At 31.8% G+C, this 22,542-nt stretch overlaps 1 protein-coding gene across 2 annotated transcripts in view; it reads right to left on the bottom strand.

Annotated features, from left to right (window-relative positions):
- Positions 1–453: 453 nt before the first annotated feature.
- Positions 454–22,542, bottom strand: part of LOC111630189 (glyoxylate reductase/hydroxypyruvate reductase-like) — a 103,187-nt gene continuing 81,098 nt past the window's right edge. The window contains exon 10 of one of the 2 annotated variants that reach the window (XM_023374251.1): positions 454–1,033. In XM_023374251.1, the coding sequence (XP_023230019.1) occupies positions 918–1,033 (116 nt within the window). In that variant the 3' untranslated portion in view covers positions 454–917. The remainder of the gene's footprint in view (positions 1,034–22,542) is intronic. The other variant, XM_023374253.1, reaches the window with a different exon arrangement.

The raw sequence follows: 22,542 nt of genomic DNA, 5'->3' as shown, positions 1-22,542 counted from the left end.
TTTGTTGTATTCAAAATGTTTATTTCTATTGAAAAATCATTGTGTACAGTAAACTTGTAAAAATGTTTTTTTTGGAAAGTTGCATTTTTAAATTATTATAAAGATTATATAATAAAACTATTTAGGCACAAGCCTTTTTGTTCCCTTATAGACTTTCAGTTTATAATTTTGATTTTACTATAAATTGAACAAATCAAATTATCTAATATCACTGTCAAAAATAAGATTAAAAAGTTTTAGTTTCAAATAGTATTATCAAGATCAAGGAATTTTGTTAAAATAACCTCCATTGATAATTCTTTGTTGTTATATTCTTTATTTTGGTGTTATAAATTATATAATGCAGAATATTTTTTACTTTTTACATAACGACAAATTATTAACTTTAAATATGCACAGATTTTTAACTTGTCTGTCGTAAATAAACTGAATTCTATACACAGAGAATGTTTTTATGAAGCATGTTAAAACAATATATATATAAATTAGCAACAAATGTCAAAACCTTTCTATTTGTGACCAAAAATATTCACTTCTATAACTTACATATTTAATACAACAAAAATGTCCTTCTGATATGCTTCCAACAAGAAATGTAATATTCCAATTTACTTTATAAAGAAAGAACATTTTTAAAGAGTATTTATTAATTATAAATTTCACATAGCTGGATGTTTGTGTGTTTATATCTGAATGAAACAAACTAGATAAACCAAAGCCAGGTTTATAAAAAGTGAAATAATTTACAATAAAAAATTAAAAATTATTAATACTACATTGTTTCAGATAATACGAAAAATATTGACGAGGAATTAGAAGATAAGATTCTAATAAACCTAAAAATGCACATTATTAATGGAATGTACTGCATGTTACAATTATTTATAGTATAAATTTTCTTTCCTCATTGAATATTTTCATAACAGTGAAGGAAGAGGTTTGGCTTCTAAACCAGCTAATATATTTCTTGCAGTAAGCATAGCCATTGATACTCTTGTAGAAACTGTTGCACTTCCAATGTGAGGTAACAGTACTGAAAATAGAAAATTTAATTAGATATGCAAAATTAATCCCAAATTATAATTTTTTTCATTTTAAGTTGTCCAAAAATTTTAATTTTTGTTTAAAAAATATACAAGTTCAGCAAACAGCCAGCATAAATTTAATATGTAGTTTTTAAATTTTAAGGTAGCTTTCATTTATATTTTAAAACAGTCTAAACAAATCTTGTGTTTGCAAAAAAAACAAAATTCAAAAGTAAATTGAAAACAGAAATGATGATGTAATAATTAAGCAATTCATGTGTACTCAATTCACATTTTATTATAAAATCAGAAGAATTAATATAATATTTAGTATGCATTCATTTTTATCCAAAAATATAATTAAAAATATAAAATAAAAACAATAATTTTTATTCTCTCATAAAAGCATAAAAATTGCAATTTTTAATATGAGCTTTTCATTAAAACCAATTACTAAACATTATTAGATTCAATGAATTGAATTTCTTGCTTGATTAATACAGGCCATACATTTCAATTGTCATTCACACTAAAAGAATCAAATTTTATACAATTCTTTCAGAATGATAATGATTAAACTGTTAATACTACTTACAGTTATTTACAAAATTCAAATTGTTTAATGTATTTGTATTAAAGCATATAATCAAATTGTTGTTAAATAATCCAGGTAATTTTTATAAAATATCTTTTAAATCAAATTAATACATAAAATGAATATTTAAAACCTTGACTAACAGTATTTAATTTTTTTTTTAAATATAAAATTATCACAAATATCTTTGCTTACTTTTTGCTGTTTACACCAGTGACAGTCCAAAACTGAATTTGTATATACTCAGATGACCTTTCCTTTGAGGCTACTCCTCTGCAACATCATGTAAATAGATACAGCATCCTCTTGTAAATTAGCCAATTTCACAATAAAATCATAAAGTAAATATTTGAAACTATTTGAAAGCTTGGTTGATGCTTTTAAATTTTTTAAAAAATATTACTGATGTAAAGGATTAAAAGAAAGTGGAGATATTTGCAATGGTTTTATATTTTTTTAAAAAGAAAAATTGCACACATCAAAATATCAGTTTGTGTAGAAGGGTTATAGTTATTGTGTCAAGTTACTTTTATTTTCCCTCCCACCATAAGATGATGATATAATGACTGTTTACTATTAATAGAAAATCTGACTTTTACACGAAAGTCATAAATTGGCTGCAGTATAGCATTAGTTCACTGAGAATTTTTCCCAGAAAAACAATTTTCATTGTAGAGCATTATTCTGCTGGTTGCTCTTATGCATGTGTTCCAGATGCATTTCATCAAAAATATCCAGATACAACAGTTCTTATGATAATTCTTTGATGACCATCTTATTTGTAACAATTCTTGGCTCTCACAATCACCAGATTTGTCACCCTCATATTTTTACCTCTGGGGTATCTGAAAGGAACCATGCATAAAAATAATCCATACACAATAGATGAACTAAAAAGGAACATTATAATGATGATTGCCAGCACCAGTTTTCAGGTGCTTCATAAGGTGGCATCAAACATAATAAAAGAGCTTGTGCCTGCAGTCATTAACAAGGAGGCCATTTTGAACACACTGTATGTTGTAATAACAATTTGATTTTGTTTTTCTTAAATATCAGAACTTTGTTTTTACTATGTTCTGTATTATCGTACATTAATCTCACAAAATAAAAATGATTCCTAACACAAGTGTGTGACTTTTCAACCACTTTGTATAATTCTTATTTTTGCATGCTTTATAATAAAGCTTTCCAATACCATTGTGAAATACCAAGAATTTTTAAGGAGTATAAAGTTCAAAGTTTACATGCAATCAAGATTTTAAATTTGAGAGCATTTAATTAGCAACAAATTTTTAAAAATAGTTTTCTTCTTATAAAACATGACCAAGAATCAACAACCTTAGATTTGTAGACAATATTGTAATTCTGAAGAAAATGCAATGGATTTGGAAAATGTAGTTAACATCTTAAATGTAAAATGCATGAGATAGGGACTACTACATATAAATCTAGGAAAGACAATGATGATGACATTTGGAAAGTGAAATAAAGATAAAGGAATTAACACTAATGGAACAAGAATTGACAATGCTACAGAATTTACATATACTCAGGGAGAAAAGTGACTGAAAATCTAGACTACCTTGAAGAGATAAAAACAAGGATAGCCAAATGCTCTACAAATCTCAAAGTCTTGGACAAAATTTGGAAAAGTCAAAACATCACAATAAAAACAAAATTAAAAATTCTTGCTACATATATTTTTAGTGGCATGCTCTATGGATGTGAGACATGGGTTATTTACAAGAAAGCCAGATGGCTCAAGGTCTTTTAAAAAAAATGCTATAGGAAGCTACTCAAATTACTTTGGCATGATAGTCACTAATGATGAAGTCTATAAAAGAGTCCAACCAGAGAAACACTATTTCAATGGGTCATTTAAAGGAAACTCAACTTCTGTAGAATGAGTGACAAGAGAACAATAAAAACTCTTGGAATCATGAAGGAGACAAATAGAAGGCAGGGCGCACAGGAAATGGATAGCTTATGTGAAGGAATGGGTACAAGTATTCAAAAACTGGTTTACTATGCCCTTGACAGAGTAGTTGAAAAGGATGATGAAAATGGCATCAGACTCAACTAGCAGTGGTTCCATGGACAGTGATGATGATGATGAACACAACCATTTTAAAATAAATTTTCTAATTATTTTCTGTAATACTGTATATTGAAATAAAATTTTCAGTTGTAATAAGAGTATAAGCAGCTGGTAAGAAATGGACAAAGTAAATGGACTAAGTTCTGCAACTCATACTTTAATGCTTGTGTAACAGAACAATTCTAAGCTGTTCTTCATCTAATAACAACTATTCTAAAATAGCAGTAATAGTTATTTGCTGGAACTGATGCCATAATATGCAATTAAATGAATATTTTTGTAAGCATGGTCAATTGAGAGTGATTTTCCAGAGGGGAATGCTACCTATCATCTGATAAATCTTCAAATCTGGCAGAAGGACCAAACATTTTTGGCAGGGACTTTTCATTTGCGATACTCCTCTTTGTATTTTGCCCAAAATCTCTCGATGTCATGTGCTATTGAAACATTTGGAGAGCTGTCTTTGGATATGTATTCAATGCCTTTGCTGTCTAAGTACAGTAGATTTAAGTACAGTAATGCCAAAGTAGAACTACCCTTGACATATTTTTTAAAAAAATATAAAAAAAAACCCTTGACATCATATTTTTTAAAAAATATGATGTCAAGGGTTTTTTTTTTTTAAAAAAAACATATTGACATCATCTTGACATCATATTTTTTAAAAAAATATGATGTCAAGGGTAGCTCTACTTTGGCCACTACTGTACTTAAATCTGGCTAAAAGATTAAATTATCCTAGAATAGTGCTTATCAATGAAGGGAAGCAGTTGTTTTTTCATAAAGATCATCTTTCACCTTGATCAATTTGCCCAGTCTGAAATACACATCTCTTCTAGATGTTCTAATAGCTTTTCTCAGACATAACGTTCTTAGCTTTGATATTAAGAATTCACAACCTTTTGGGAGAAGTACCCTATATATTGACATTGAAAAAATGTTGGGTATTATTTCTTGGGAAGTAAAGGTTTAACAGTGGTGTTTACATGTACCAGTATTGGTCTAGTAGTTTTCATTACATAAAGCTATGCCAGCTAGAACATACAAGAAACTGGCACTAGTCCTAACCAGGACTACGGCTAAATTGGATTTTCTATTTGAATGTAAGAGGAACAAAGTTTCTCAATGCAGTGGGATCAGATGCTGTGGGATCAGCTGGCTCTCAGTTCTTTTTAATGAAAAGAAATTTAATTTGGATAGCCTAATTACTAGCATTAAGTTAGGAAAGAAAAGTGCAGTTTTTCAGCAGGTATTAGGGTGGTCATTCTGTTATGGTGTGGGCTGCTTTGGATTTAATGGTTTATCAAATTTAGTGATTTTAATTGATAGACAGACACCTAAAAGTTATCATGAAATCCTAAAAAATAATTTAATACCTATTGGAGAAGAAACTGAGAACCTGATTGGATTTTCCAACATGACAATGCCAGTATTCATTGTTCAACTAAGTGGCCAGCAAAAAGCCTGGACATAAATCTGATTGAGAACTCGTGGGGACATTCTTGCTTGAAAAATTTAAGCAAATAACTGGCATTTTACAATAGTTTCAGAGCTTAAACAACAAATCATTAAGTGCTGGTTTCAAATAGATCCAGAATCCTCATATTTTTACCTCTGTGGTATCTGAAAGGAACCATGCATAAAAATAATCCATACACAATAGATGAACTAAAAAGGAACATTATAATGATGATTGCCAGCACCAGTTTTCAGCAATTTATATTATAAATTATTCTTTAAAGTTTAAAATTTATCTATATTTTGACATCACAAAACAACTATTTTGTGTTTAACACTTTATGTAACTATCAAATACTGTAAAAACAATTATATAACATTGTATTATGCTATAAATAAATAATAATAACCACTTGCATTGCTAATCTATGTTTTTATTTTTTTTAAATATCTACATTTTTGGTATGCACTGTATGTGCACACATGCACACACAAGATGTTTGGAAAATAACATACTACAGAAGCACCTGATGAAGCAAATATGCCATCCAGCAGAGCAATGAAGATGTCAGTGCTTTGCTGAACAGCATTTTTGCTTCATCAGGTGTTCCTGTGGTATACCTTACAAATTAACTTGATGATGGTCACATACCTCCCATTTGTGATGTTTGCAGATTTTACGGCTGCAAAGTACTTTCAAATACTACTGATGTAATTCCTGATGTTGACTTTCAATAATTGGTAATAAAGTTGTATGTACATTGCAAGCATCTATTGTTATGGTAATTATGCAAATTACATCTTTGGAAATAATATTTTGTTACTCCAGACAAGTATTTAATACTTGGTTTAGCAGAGTGCAAAAATTGTGAAAAAATGATATATACAAAGGTAGCAAGCAGCAATATTACTACTCTACCTTCAAGAATGTAATACAAGGGATGTTGCAGTGTAATTCCGTACATTGCATCCCAATCAGCCCTATCTCCAATATACTACAATCTTAATAATGATAACTAAATTTTGATGTATAAATGAATTGGATGATGTGCCAAGTCTGGGAGGCCCAGGAGTGGTACAAATGATGATGCAGCTACAGACATCATAGCCATGTTCACAGTAAATCCAACTACTTCCATTTGCTATGTGGCTTTGGGCCAAGAATTGGGTCAACCTCAATGCTTATGATTCTTAAGAAGTTCTGTTATCATCTGTACACATCCCAATGTCATCAAGAGTGTCTTCCTGACGACTACAATCCAAGATTAAACTTTACAAAAATGTTTATGGATTTTGGCAACACAAACCCTTCTGTTTCGAGGGGAATTTGCTTCATACATGAAACAAATTCCCCTGGAAACAAAACTTCCTTTTATGTTTACAGAAGAGTAAACTAACATATGCTTCTGGGTGAAGGAAAATCCACATCACTTGCAAGTGAAGTACAGTATAGTATATTCAACATCAGCAGTGTGTCAATGTTTGGGCTGGATTACTTGACTAATCAGTTCTTGGGCCATTTGTTGCTGATGACATCCTTAACTCCCAAAATACTTGGAGCTCCTGGTTTATTCATATATGGCATTGCAACACATTGGTGATCTGCCAAGGGGAGAATGCCTCCAAGGAGGTTTTTTTTTTATCAGGAAATTGGCCCCTATTTAGGTATTACTAATATGAAGAAAAGCTGGAAAACTCTATTCATTGATCCTGGAAAACTTGGTCACCCAAGATTTGGATCAGTAAGAATACAGCACTTAAGAACTGATCCTGTTCATCAAAATTTTTTATCCAATTCAGCAAGGTTTTTCTTGTATGATTCTTATCAGTGTATCATCCAAAATTTTCATTGACCTAGTATTTCATTTCAAGTAATCATTCAAATGCAGTAGTTTTCATTCTTTTGTAAATGGCAGTATTTGGATTTAGAATTGTAAATGTATGCATTGCATATACCAGTAAATGGTGCTGCCAAAAAGATGAAAATTTAACACTAGGAATATTTTAAGCTGTTCTCATAAAAACCTCAAGAAATAAAAAGTTACAAGCAATTAGAATCATCTCCTCCTTTTATGCTCACCCTGTATTATTGTATTCATAATATAAGAAAATGAATAAAATTGCTAATATTAAATTAGGTAAGCCACAAGGAAAGGCAACAAAATGACTATTTGACTTTAAATATTCCATGTTTAAAATAAAATGTTACATGAAATTAAACCTACATTAATACTCAGAAATCCTAAGCATTTAAAAAATAAAAAAAAAAGGAATCAACTTTATGTTATTGAACTTATATACTCTAGCATAAACACAGTCAAAAGAGTGACTAGCTTAGTGATTATATCTTGCCTCTGATTCCATAGTCTATGACTCCAATCCCTTTGGATATTTCTGGATCCACCACTATATATCCTGTGTTAATTACAAATACTTCATTTCAACAACTTCCAAGTTGTTCACTGTTAATGTGTGTCCATAGGCAAATTCAAGTTTCTTTGAAAAAGTCAGTGCTAGAAATGTTTGTAAAAAAATGTCACAAATTTTTACTTTTACACAAAGTAGGTCTATAAAATTCTTATTACTGTATTAATATCAGAATAAAATTTAAATAGATATGGATAAGAGAAAGAAGTTTATCATCAACATAACACTTATAATATTTGATTCATTCACCAAGTTGTTTAATTTTACTGATTCCATTTTCCTAACAATCAACTCTGATGGTTGAGAAACGAGGTTGTGGAAGAAAATTTTGAAGTGTCAAATGATTATTAAGAGTAAATTTACTCAAGAAGTAATGGCATCATTATATGTTTTGGAATAAAGCAGAAATTCTAAATGACTCCAAGAGAATAATGTTAAAAAAACAGAATTTTGTCTGAACAGGAACAAGTTTAAAAAGCTTTCTATTTAATTCAATTAGGATTTCCATAAATTGATTTTAGGTTGATTATTTTGGTTTTCTAGTGTCTAGTATAGTTGGTTAATCAATTTAATTTAAACAAAATTTCTAATAAAGTGAAAGCTAAACTGTCTTTGAGGTTGTAAAATAATCACATATTAAATCGAAATTATACACTAAAACATATTTATGAAGTTTATTATAATATATTGCTGTCAATGTTCCTTCTAAGCTGCGCGGCCACGCACTGCTCAAATTGTTGCCGCGCACGAGAATTTATGTGCCGTGCAGGCAAGCATGCACACCTATTTGAATTGTTGTTTACTTATTTCTCACTCTGTCTGCAACATGATTATTGCTGCGTATATTTTGATTAAATACATTAAATTATTGTCAAAAGATAATATTTCGTATAAAAGTATGTTTTAAAATAAATTTTAATCTTTACTTTATAATTAATTATTTTAATTTTTATAGGAAAAAATAAGATTTTATATATACTATATATATAAATTTTTCTGAGCATGTATATATATATATATATGCTCAGAAAAATTTTTTGCTCAGAATCTGCTCAGAAAAATTTTTTTTGCTCAGAGAAGTATATGTTCTGCTCATCTACAAAAAAAAAATTAGAGGGAATATTGATTGCTGTGTGTTCATAATAGCTTTGTCAACAAGTATATAACCATAACTATGCAGAAAATACAGATACAGATACAGATATTTTTATTGATAATATACCAAAGGTACATTCCCGGTACCGTTTACACACAACCGGGTGAGTCGTGACAATGAATACAGATTACAAGGAAAATTGGTAAGAGGACAAATACCATAAATACAAACTGTTGGAGATGAGTAACTAAGTCAAACTAATAGATGCCATAAGTACAAGTTTCAGAATTGAGATAAGTAAAATGTATACAAAATAATTAAATGCAAAATACATAACGCATATAAACAGAGGAGGTTAGGCTCAGAAGAGCACTAGGTGTAGGTAGGCACGGTAGTTCGTTTAAAGTACATGTTTACAAGGTTACAGAAGGCACTGTAGGTGTCCTTGTGCCTGAACAGACAAACAAAGTTAGAGGGAGGCCAGTTGTAATTATGGGCTTCAACAGTAATTTTTAGATGAAGACGCTCCTGTTCCACCATTGGGCAATGCAGGATGTAGTGTCTGCTACTGTCTATGGTGCCACAGATGGGACACATGTTGTCGGTTCTGCCCTTGAATCTGGCGAGATATGAGAAGAAAGATCCATGATTGGTGAGCAAGCATGGATCTTTCTTCTCATATCTCGCCAGATTCAAGGGCAGAACCGACAACATGTGTCCCATCTGTGGCACCATAGACAGTAAATATTTAATAATTAATGTTTTCAGTCTTGAGGGACCTACTTTGGGAGATATATGCATTTATAACTTAAAAAGAACAAAGCCGCCAGTTATTCTTAAAATGAAATGTTATAAACTGATTTAGAATAACTGGCGACTTTGTTCTTTTTATGTTTTAGGAGATAAAATGCATTCATCTCCTAAAAAAGGTTAATCACATAGTTAATGGTTATGTGTCCATTATTAATGCTAGTGCAGTTATGGAAAGGAATAACTTTTTTAAATAAAGTTTCTTCTGGATTATGTTGTGTTATATTGTTGAATTCTAAGGACAAATGTACAAATGTATTTTTCTATTTATTCATTTTTAAGATGAACAAAGACTCAAAATTGCTAGATTGATATATCTAATCTACACAAATATGAACATCTGTTAACCCAATTTTTGATTAAGGTCAAACAATCTGCTGGATTATATCAGGCTATAATATGGCTACTATTTAATAATTAAATGTTGTGTTTGCTTAAATAAAGTATATTTTATATAAGCTTTTATAGTTGTTTAACATGAAATTCTAACAAAATTAAGTTCTATGTAATAAGTCTTCATTTTCACTAATTTTAGACAAGTCACAGTCTCACAAGAGGATTTGCTAACATGGATGAGGAACAAAGTCTGACAACCTAAGTCAAACTATTCATGATAAGTTATAAAGATCATATAGCATGCATATAACATTACCTATACATTGTTAAAACTATAATATAATAATAATTATAATAAAATGAGCAAGTACTGTTATTGAATTTTAAATTTAATGTCTCAATTTTATAAATCAATTCTGAATTTATACAACTGCTTATAAAGAAAGGTTTTCCTGATTAATTTTTTTTACCTATTCGACCCATTCCTACAATTCCTATTGTACTTCCTTTAATTGAAGTTCCACACATCCACAAAGGAGCCCATCCACATGATATCCATTTTCCACTAAAATATTAAAAACAAATTTAATTTATTACATTAACATTGTTAATAGTTTTCGATAATTTAGTAAATGCATCTAAAAATATTATTTAAACAAAACAAATGTATATTAAGGTATATACAAACTTTCTGAACTAATTGAACATATTTTGATCATATTTAAAAACAAATGTCAAAAAATATTTATTAGTATTTTTAACTTTATTTCATATTTTATTATCTGTATTTTCCATCTGATCTGAATAATTTCTAAAACTTAATGAATTGCATTTAAAATTTAAGTTTTAGTTTATTTTATTATTTGCTTTTTCACCACAGATTTGTTTGAATCACTAAATAATAATAAAATTTTTGAATATTAATATAATGGAGTTTAAAAAAGTTGATTGAAACAAAGATTTTAGCTGTTGTATATTTTTGTTTGATTTATAATCTTTAAAAAAACCAGCAAAAATTATTCAAAACAAACATGTCATTGGAGCAACATTGAATTTTAGTACAAATCTCCATTTAGACATCTGGACTTTTATTTTATATTTTGTTTTGTATTTATTTATCAACTCTTGCTATCCAATTTCCTAAATCATTAAATCTATTCCACAGCAATTTGGCATTAGATTTTATTTGTCATTTAATTTTCAACTTTTAAAATGTTATTAAATAAATTATTATATAATTCTATTGTTGTTACATGAATAGATTATAAGTAAGCGTAATTAAATGTTATTAATTCTAATTTCAATGATTCTACAGTTGTTTTTTATTTTTAATTTTTTTGTTTCCACACTGTTCAATACATTTGTAAGATAAAAATCACTAGAATTTCCAAAATATTTATTATTAAAGAAAATATATATTTTTTGGCCTCTCTAACAAAAATAATTTAAAATAAAAATCTTTATAGTCAAGAGCTTATTTATATTGATTTAACTTAAGTAAGAAATTTAATTTTCAAAGAAATATAAGTTAGGAATTATTTTTATTTAAGTCACAAATTTTTGTAGAAAACTCATAATTCTTACTTTCTTAGTTCTTCTGATGCTTCAAAAATTCTTCTTGAAGTTGCTAACAGGAGAGAAATTGTTAACTCTGCAACATCATCTGTAAGAACATCAGGTGTATTTCCAACAAGAATGTTTCTATCAAAATAAAATAAACAGTAAAAATGAATAATTTTTTTATTAATACACTTATATATTTAATTAATTGTATGTTAAGATATAAAAAGCATCAGCTGTACATAACTGAATATTTTATTAATAACTGTTTATCTTTGACATACAAATTCTTTTAAAAATTACATTATGAAATCTCTAAACAAATATTCCAGTAATGTATAAAATATTATAATATTCATTAAAAAAACTAATCATAGTAGCGATTATGGACCTGGATCTGGAATATTTTGAAACAATTAACTATAAACTTCTATTAAATTGAAGAATTTCTGATCTAAATTTATATCTGGTAGCTGTTCAGATTTTTTTTGTGCTTTCTGGAATGCTTCATGTACTCTCATGGTTTTGTGAAACACTTCTGAGGTAGAAATGCTGCAACATATGATCAATTATTGAAAACAAATTCAAGCTGTTAAAGCTGCTCATATTATAAGATTATACTGTTTTTTAAGGACTGAATGTGTTAAGCAACAATCAGTTTTTCATTCCAACTTAATTCAACTCCAAATAACAGGAAGAAATTTCCAAGTTTAACAATTTGTTTTTAAGCTCACATTTCTAAAAAATGAATAACCAAAGTGTTTTAGATATCAAACTTTTACTAAGCAAACGTTTTCGTTACATTTAAGCATTAAGAACCCAGCCAAATATCTAGAAAGGTTATGTTATCCATTCTTTAAATACATCCCGTTGGCAATTTTCTGTCAACTACGTTACTTCCTCATAATTTGAAGTTTAGACTATTTACAAAAAGTCAAACCTAACTTTTGAGTCCATCTTTATCCTTATTACACTACCATAGAAGTAACAGTCACAAAAATTTTTTTCTGCTTTGAAAAACTCTTCTTAATTAACACAGGTACAAATTGGTAAAAAATCCCAATGGTTAAAAAAGATCAAGTGTCAGTTCAAATTATGAAGAAATAAATCCTGAGTAATCACAAAAATTGTATGTTACTTCCGATTTCATTCATTTTTGTATACCATTTGGTGTTAAAAGCTACTGGTATTTCCGTGTTTAATTGAAAAGTCTGATAAGAAATAAAATTTGTGCGATTCATAAAAGAAATTAAAACAAAGCCGCTTGCTGTCTGACTTAATAATGCCCTTTGTCTGAGACCAATCGAACTTCGTGACACAGTGGCACTGTGTCACGAAGTTCGATCGGTCACAGTTTGAGTAGCACTGTCACAGTGCTACTCAAACTGTGGTCTGCGGACCAAAGATGATCTGTCTTCTCTATGTCAAATTAAATTAAAAAAAAAAACAAAAACAAAAACTGGGTGAATGAACACTAACTCATGTTGCATTTATTGTTTTAAAGTCTTTATGTAGTAGCCAATCGATCCCACATCTTGCATATAAATTGTTACATAACTTTACATTTTTAATTAAACTTAAATGATTAGTTAGGCTATATAAAACATTTATGTTTATAAATTTATTATCTAAATTTATAAACATTTAATCTGAATTTTAAAGTAATTTGATTCTTTTCTCTTTTTAAGAAGTTAATCTCGAAAAACAAATCGTCGTTGTCAAATCTTAACTCGTGAATTTCGTTATTCGCGTTTTTCATGAACTATAGAGGGCGCTGCATTTTTACAAAATGGCTACTTTAACTGGGTCGCTTGTAACTAATAAAGTAAAATTAATCATATATTACTGTCTGATATAATGATATATGCTGCCTGTAGCTGTTTATCGAGAAATTTTATAGGAGGAGAACAATTATTGTTAGCGGGACACGTCATTATGTGGTATCGAAACAAATGAGTGAGATCGTTCTATACATATTTGTGCCCTTTGTGTTAAAAAACATCAGCTTTGACATTGTCCCATCAGAGCCGGATTTACAAAAGCCTCGACTTTCAAGGGACCTCAAACATTGTACAAAAAAGAAAATTGAAGTCAGATTTTGTAATAAGCATTTTTTTACAAACCAACAAAACACTTCACTGTTTATTTTGTGTAGTATTTCATTAATTTTTTTCTAAGAATTAACATAAGATCTTTTTTATAAAAATTTAATTAAATTTAGTTATAAAACAGAAGACTAGTGAAACCTCGCGTCTTTTTCTTCCAATATCCATATTAAATCAGAGTCATAGTCTGATTTAATTCTTTTCTTTTTATGATTGACTTCTAAAATTGTGAAGGGTTGGTAAGGAGCCTTGAGTTCAGCTCAGGGCTTCGAAATGCTTAAATCCGTCGTGTCCTACACAAAATTACTGGCATTTTAAACTATAACAAAATGTTTTAAAATTGACAGCATAACTTGTTCGTGTAAAGCTGGACAATCGGGAAACTGCCAATTCTTAACAGTCTAATCCACTCTATCAGAATTCAGAGCTCATAAATATAACCGATCAATTTCCGAATAATCATCCGTTTTTCGTGTGGGAATAGACGAAAACTTATATCAGGCTCTCGTAAGGCTTTGAAATTGCAATTTGGAACCAACAGTACAGCTTAGTTCACACTGAGCGCGATTCGCTGGCGAAAGCGAAAAACAGCAAATAATCGGTCAAATATGACTTGTTTGACGGGTTATTCGCTCTGTTTTTCGCTTTTGCCAGCGAATCGCGCTTAGTGTGAACTAAGCTTAAGCGTTGCTTTTTCTATCGCTTTTCATTTTTACTGCTGATGTATTATTAGCAGTAAAGATGAAAAGCGATAGAAAAAGAATGAATCAAACGACCCAGATAGAATAGTTTTGTTTTTAAACACCAGAGGGCGAACATCCGGTGAAAAATACGAATAGAATGTTACGGTGTTACGGAAGCGTAACTGGAGCAAAGTTCGAGTTGCCTCCCAAGAAGTAGTCACGTGTTAGCAATAAAGGCTAATTCTGACTAATTCTGAACTCGTTTCTACATTCTGGCGGGAAGCGCGCTGTCGGACGCAACAACGGGCGGGTATTTGTAATAGTAGTTTTAACGTGGGCTCAGATAGTTCCGTTTTAGTGTCCATTATGTGGTTTTACAAATGAAAAATTACAAGTTGTGAAAGCGCACGTCAATATATTATATATATATACCCACACGGTAGTGTAATTGGTAAGTGTCGTCTCGAGTTATTTTTCGTAACTACTAAAATGCTATTGGAAGGCTTTTTTAATATTTTGTCTCTAAAAACGCATATTTTAAAATTATAGATCCCGCCATCATGCTACTGTCGATATTACGGACGTCGCCATCTTTTTCTTTCTCTGTCCGTTGTTCGCAATGTCTACAAACGATCGCTATTAACGAACGCACTGTACTAATGTACTCTATCACGTGACACAAGGTATAGTTGTCCGGAAACGCGTCGGAGCTGTAGTCACGTGCCCACTTCGCTCCGTCGTCACCGCTCACGTGACTGGATGACGTGATCGAGGCCACGTGACACGAATTGTAAGCGTCCGCCGTCCAACGTGCTATTCCGCGATGTGAACAAGGTTAAGCAATGGCGGCTTCCACCGTGCACAGTCGGTAAGTAATCCGATGAGTTTTCGCTTATAGCTCTTATTATACGCGTCACCCCCAAATATTTCTACGTGTTTAGGACACGTCTATTAGAGAGGTGTCTTAAGAGAGCAAAATTAGAAAAAAAGGGCCCATGAAGTAAGGATAAACTTTTACCCTTTATTAAGAAATACGCAGGCACTCATCGATATTAACAAAACGAGTTACTTTAATTCACCATAATACATTCCATCTACGAGAGAAAGCGACATTAAAAATGCTAAAATGGTGTCGTTAGCCAGCGAACACGCGTACACACGACAAGAGTGTAGGGACAACTGACGCAGGGAAATTTTCCCTGACTGGTGGGGAACTGTCGAGCGTGACGTCACTTCCACAATTCCCTACACACACGTGAGCGGCAACAGAAATAGTTGACACGATAATATAATTATTATATATTATTTAAAATAAAAGTAAAAATTTAATAACAAATTTAGTTTTCCCCATGTTACTTTGAAACAACATTAACGTCTTTAGTTCTTTATCCCAAAATATCCGCTGTTATGCAAAACGTCTCCAGCTTTTAATGCGTTTTATACGCATTCTTTCCTCACTGTTTCACATCTAGCAGTTTATACAGTATGCATATACTACACACTCGTCATTAGAANAAAGGTTTGACGGTAGAGGTTGACGAAGCACATTTATGCACTAGGAAGTACAACAGAGGCAGGATTTTAATATCCGAACAAGATTGGATTTTTGGAGGAATATGCAGGCAAAGTAGGGAAAGTTTTTTAGTTAGAGTAGCAGATAGGAAGGAGAGCACACTTATGCCTCTCCTTTTAAAATATGTGGATGAGCAGTCCGTAATTGTTACAGATAGTGCTAGAGTGTATCAGGGTCTAGAAAAGTATGGGTTTAGGGAACATTATACCGTTTGCCACAAAAAGTATTTTGTCCACCCTGAAAACAAAGATGTTCATATCAACACTATTGAACGTTACTGGCGATCTGTTAAGAGTAATGTCAGAAGTTATGATTCTGAAATGGTGGACCAATATTTAGGAACATTTTTATATTTTGAGAGATATTTTAAAAATGAAGAAGGGAACTTTATCAACAATTTCGGATTTAGGTTTAAAACATTTTTAGATCATATTAAACAAATATATACAGGAATGGTAAAGGCAAAAAGGCAATTGCCGTCGTTAGAATATGAACCTGCCTGTAAGATTCAAAAATTAAATGTATATAATTTTGAGGAGTGTAAAATAAAATGTAAAAATAATGTAGTTACTAATAAAAAACTAAAAAGTACAGTATATCTTAATAAAAATATAGAAAGTACTATAGTTGATAATAAAAATCTACAAAGTATTGGAAACAATATAGGAAAACAAGAAAGTTCTACAGAAAACGATAAATTAAAAAGTGATGCAAAAATTATTTTAGAAGAATTACTATGTACGAGTACTTTAGCAACTGTATCAGCAATTCTCGAAAAATATTATGTTAAAATTACCTGTATGATAAAATTACTTCGAAATGCCAAGATTAGTGCTTTTGATAAGGTGAAATATAAAATAGATTATCCTAGTTATGATATATTACACCCGTTATTTTTAACTGAATTTTATCCTGTTTCCGTTTTAGGTGACGGTGATTGTTTTTATTCATCCGTGTCAGTTCTTCTGTTCGGAGACAGTACTTTTGTTGAATTAATTAGATTATGCACACTTTATTATTTTATAAAATATAAAAGCAGCATGCATTTATTGATTGAAAAGGACCAAATGCAGGTAACTTTGGAACACATGGCCCGTGGAATAAGTGTTAGCAATAGACTTTTTAATGTGGCAAAAGAGAAATATCCATCGATTTCGCATACAGATATTTGGGCCAATTCTATATCTATTTATAGTTGCGCAATAGCATTAGGTCGACCAATTTACATATATGTAGATATGAGGTCTAGTAAAGGTACGTTTTTAAATGCAGTAAATAATCCAGAAGAACTTTCTGAAATTTTTAGAGGCGGCTTTTTGCAGTTGGCGAATGATGCATTTGCAGAGCGTACACCAGTTAGATTAGTATTATATCAACAGCATTATAGTCCCATTCTTTCAGTAGTTAATAACCCACATGAATTTAAACCCACAAACAGAACTTTTTCCTCTTTAGCATTAGAGCAGATGGATTTATTCTGATAGGTTATATAATTTAGTAAATATAATAAAATAATAAGCTGCTTTACTGGAGTTCACTTTATTAACAAATTTCTCTAAAATATTTTCGAATAACTAACTTTATCGTCAGGAAACGCACAAGCGAATTAGCTTAATAGCAGTGAGTCACCTTTATTCCATTCTTACTTATACTGCATAGGAGAAGCTAACCCAAAATAGTACACTTGATATTTTTTGTCATTTTCAGTCAGATTAATTGTGCAACACATTCGCAGTATGTTATAGTGCCATCTTTGGGCACTGTTTTCTCCTTTCTCGCTATCCTAACTGTCCTTTCCCTATTCTTTACTGTACTCTATCCTACTAATCTTCCCTCCCTGTGGGGAGGCTTTATGCTACTGTTGCCTGGCTATGAGTTGGGTAATGGCACTGCATCAACCAGGTAGCCACTACTGTCTCCCGGTGCAGGATGTGGCTTTCTTCCCCTTGACTTGGTGTACTTGGTAATCCCGCAGCCACTTCGGTGGGTGATGTGCACTGCCTATCTCTTATTCTTCACTGTGTTTCTACTAGCAATTTTTCACCTCACCCACTCTGGGCACCCCTACTACTTATCTGAACCTCAGGATTAGTACCACTTGGTGGATGACGGGTTCACCCTCTCCTTTTGCTTCTTTTTCACCTGTTAGAGCTATCTTAAAATGGTTTATTATTTTATTATTTCATCTTTATTGTTTTTGTTTTTCTTCTACCTCTACCAAAGATGTTACTTCTCCATCACTATACTTTCACTGTTTATAGATGCCTTCTCCCTGACATCTACCGCCTCTATGACTTGTGCATGCGGATTAGCCGGCGACTTCTTCTCTTCTGGATGTGCGTCAGGCGTAGAGGTTCAAGCGCTGGAAGCGTATGTCCTGCTTATTCTTCCAGGCAGGCACAGTTCGATGCGTGGACCTCCTTAGCGCCTGTGTCTTGTCTTTCTTTTCTTCGTGTAGTGGCTATGTACCCCATCTTTGGGCATCGTTCCCTGGGAAGATCGGCAGCGGCGGTTCCGCTCTGGGGTTGCCGTCAGCAGTCGGCAACGGGTTTTTTCCATCTTGCCTCCCATGGCCTTAATCCACCTGTGGGCGCCTAGCGGGCGTGGCGTAAGCAGGCCGCTGCACCTACCCACTGTTGCTTTTTTACTGTCCTTTGGCATGTATTCCTACCCTTTATTACTCTAAGACTGATTCTGAAAGGCTCTCTTTTTTTCTCTCTGTAGTCTTCAGTTAGTCACGTTGTAGGACACATGCCTTAATAAAATAAAACTTGTAAGTTAAAATTTTGTCAAGCAACTAAAAAGTATTGTAAAAAAGACTCTTAAAACGTTTTTGTAAACTTAAGATATGTATAGATAATTTCTATTTAAATGTAGATTGTTTGTGTAACATTAATTAATGTATTAAGTAACGTATTAAAATTTTAATAGTGTTTATGTGAAAATTCAATTGAATTCACTTCTGGGTGATGATGGTTTTTTACAATTCAGAACAATAACTGTGAGATTAAAGTCTCTTCTAATGTTTAAAGCAGCAAATAAGTTTTGCTGTTTGGACATTTTTCAGAGCGACAGATATTTATGATATAAAACTAAATTATAAATGTTGAAGTATTTTAAATAAGCTTTGTTATATTGCAGAATATTTATTATATTTAGTGGAGTCTTCGTCATAATGTATTTTTTCAAATATTATCAAGTTGTGTATTGTACATAAAATAAAGTTGTTAGTTACTTTTTTTGATTCCTAAAAAGTTGTTCAAGAAGAAATATTGTTTAAATAAAAATTAAAATTATTGAATGGTGTGATATTTTTGTAACAAAATTCTACATTGAGAATTTTGACGCTCTCTAGTGAGATCTCGCACCTTTCTCGTAAATATTAACAAATTCAATGAAAAATTCTACATCTTCAACAAAATCTTTAATAATCATCTGCTGAAATTACAACAAATGAAAAAAAATGAAATTACTGAAATTTATTCGATATATCAATATGTAAACTTACAGAAATAAAATATAACATGATTATTTAAAGAAAGAAAACATTGATGTGTATTTCTGATTTTTAATAATAAAATATCAGAGTTTAAGAACTTTGTAGTTTTGTCAGAACTAGAAGTTGTAAATATCTGTTAAACTAATTACATCTGATTACGAACCAGAAAGACTGAAAATGCTTATGGCAAATAAGTTTTCATTTGAAAGTTTTTGTGGTTTTTTTTGTTTTGTTTTGTATATTATGTGCAGCCTGCACTTAAACTTATTAATACACTACAATAAACTATGGGAGACAGATTTTAACTTATTCAACCAAGGTATTTCTAACTTTAGCTGATTCAAAATTATGAAGTATGCAATAAATACGATATCATTAAATCGGCTCTATCAGTGGCTGAATGGATAACAACACTGACCACTGATAGCCGTTTCTGGACAATTAGAAAACGTGCCTGTCTAATTATCCAGAAACAATGTTCTGCCTAATTGTGATACGAATTAAATCAAAATATTAAAAATGACAGTATAATTAATAATGTAGAAGACGAATGACTATTCTCAAATCAAACGATATGAACAAGTACAAAACATTATTGTAATCGAAATGTGCAGAATTTGTTAGTTTTGAATTAACCTTGCTTAAATAAGTGTCTAGCATTTTCTATNATACTTCAACATTTATAATTTAGTTTTATATCATAAATATCTGTCGCTCTGAAAAATGTCCAAACAGCAAAACTTATTTGCTGCTTTAAACATTAGAAGAGACTTTAATCTCACAGTTATTGTTCTGAATTGTAAAAAACCATCATCACCCAGAAGTGAATTCAATTGAATTTTCACATAAACACTATTAAAATTTTAATACGTTACTTAATACATTAATTAATGTTACACAAACAATCTACATTTAAATAGAAGTTATCTATACATATCTTAAGTTTACAAAGAGGTTTTAAGTCTTTTTTACAATACTTTTTAGTTGCTTGACAAAATTTTAACTTACAAGTTTTATTTTATTAAGGCATGTATCCTACAACGTGACTAACTGAAGACTACAGAGAGAAAAAAAGAGAGCCTTTCAGAACCAGTCTTAGAGTAATAAAGGGTAGGAATACATGCCAGAGGACAGTAAAAAAGCAACAGTGGGTAGGTGCAGCGGCCTGCTTACGCCACGCCCGCTAGGCGCCCACAGGTGGATTAAGGCCATGGGACGCAAGATGGAAAAAACCCGTTGCCGACTGCTGACGGCAACCCCAGAGCGGAACCGCCGCTGCCGATCTTCCCAGGGAACGATTCCCAAAGATGGGGTACATAGCCACTACTCGAAGAAAAGAAAGACAAGACACAGGCGCTAAGGAGGTCCACCCAGCGAACTGTGCCTGCCTGGAAGAATAAGCAGGACATACGCTTCCAGCGCTTGAACCTCTACGCCTGACGCACATCCAGAAGAAAAGAAGAAGCCCCCGGCTAATCCGCATGCACAAGTCATAGAGGCAGTAGATGTCAGGGAGAAGGCATCTATAAACCGTGAAAGTATAGTGATGGAGAAGTAACATCTTTGGTAGAGGTAGAAGAAAAACAAAAACAATAAAGACGAAATAATAAAATAATAAACCATTTTAAGATAGCTCTAACAGGTGAAAAAGACGCAAAAGGACGTCATCCACCAAGTGGTACTAATCCTGAGGTTCAGATAAGTAGTAGGGGTGCCCAGAGTGGGTGAGGTGAAAAATTGCTAGTAGAAACACAGTGAAGAATGAGAGATAGGCGGTGCACATCACCCACCGAAGTGGCTGCGGGATTACCAAGTACACCAAGTCAAGGGGAAGAAAGCCACATCCTGCACCGGGAGACAGTAGTGGCTACCTGGTTGATGCAGTGCCATTGCCCAACTCATAGCCAGGCAACAGTAGCATAAAGCCTCCCCACAGGGAGGGAAGATTAGTAGGATAGAGTACAGTATAGAATAGGGAAAGGACAGTTAGGATAGCGAGAAAGGAGAAAACAGTGCCCAAAGATGGCACTATAACATACTGCGAATGTGTTGCACAATTAATCTGACTAAAAATGACAAAAAAAATCTAGTGTACTATTTTGGGTTAGCTTCTCCTATGCAGTATAAGTAAGAATGGAATAAAGGTGACTCACTGCTATTAAGCTAATTCGCTTGTGCGTTTCCTGACGATAAAGTTAGTTATTCGAAAATATTTTAGAGAAATTTGTTAATAAAGTGAACTCCTGTAAAGCAGCTTATTATTTTATTATATTTACTAAATTATATAACCTATCAGAATAAATCCATCTGCTGTAATGCTAAAGAAGGAAAAGTTCTGTTTGTGGGTTTAAATTCATGTGGGTTATTAACTACTGAAAGAATGGGACTGTATAAGTGATATAAAATGGGCGTAGGAAGGCTCTAATGACGAGTGTGTAGTATATGCATACTGTATAAATTGCTAGATGTGAAACAGTGAGAAAAGAATGCGTATAAAACGCAATTAAAGCTGGATACTTTTTGCTTAACTTCTGATGGTAGAAGTACAGGGCAGCCATCATCTAGGGTAAAAGCGTTCGTCGCTGTATAAGTGATATAAAATGGGCGTAAGAAGGCTCTAATGACGAGTGTGTAGTATATGCATAGCCATCATCTAGGGTAAAAGCGTTCGTCGCTGTATAAGTGATATAAAATGGGCGTAAGAAGGTTCTAATGACGAGTGTGTAGTATATGCATACTGTATAAATTGCTAGATGTGAAACAGTGAGGAAAGAATGCGTATAATACGCAATTAAAGCTGGAGACCTTTTGCATAACAGCGGATATTTTGGGATAAAGAACTAAAGACGTCAATGTTGTTTCAAAGTAACATGGGGAAAACTAAATTTGTTATTAGATTTTTACTTTTATTTTAAATAATATATAATAATTATATTATCGTGTCAACTATTTCTGTTGCCGGTCACGTGTGTGTAGGGAATTGTGGAAGTGACGTCACGCTCGACAGTTCCCCACCAGTCAGGGAAAATTTCCCTGCGTCAGTTGTCCCTACACTCTTGTCGTGTGTACGCGTGTTCGCTGGCTAACGACACCATTTTAGCATTTTTAATGTCGCTTTCTCTCGTAGATGGAATGTATTATGGTGAATTAAAGTAACTCGTTTTGTTAATATCGATGAGTGCCTGCGTATTTCTTAATAAAGTTGTTCTTAAACGAAGCAAATAGCCGGAAATAAAAAATCGTTCGTAACTTTTAAACGGTTGATCGTAAGTAA

The sequence above is a fragment of the Centruroides sculpturatus genome, unplaced genomic scaffold, assembly GCF_000671375.1.
Source record: "Centruroides sculpturatus isolate CEXI.00-Female unplaced genomic scaffold, Cexi_2.0 scaffold577, whole genome shotgun sequence".
NCBI lineage: Eukaryota > Metazoa > Arthropoda > Arachnida > Scorpiones > Buthidae > Centruroides > Centruroides sculpturatus.
Note: the sequence above shows the minus strand (reverse complement) of the source record. Positions and strands in the feature narration are given on the sequence as shown.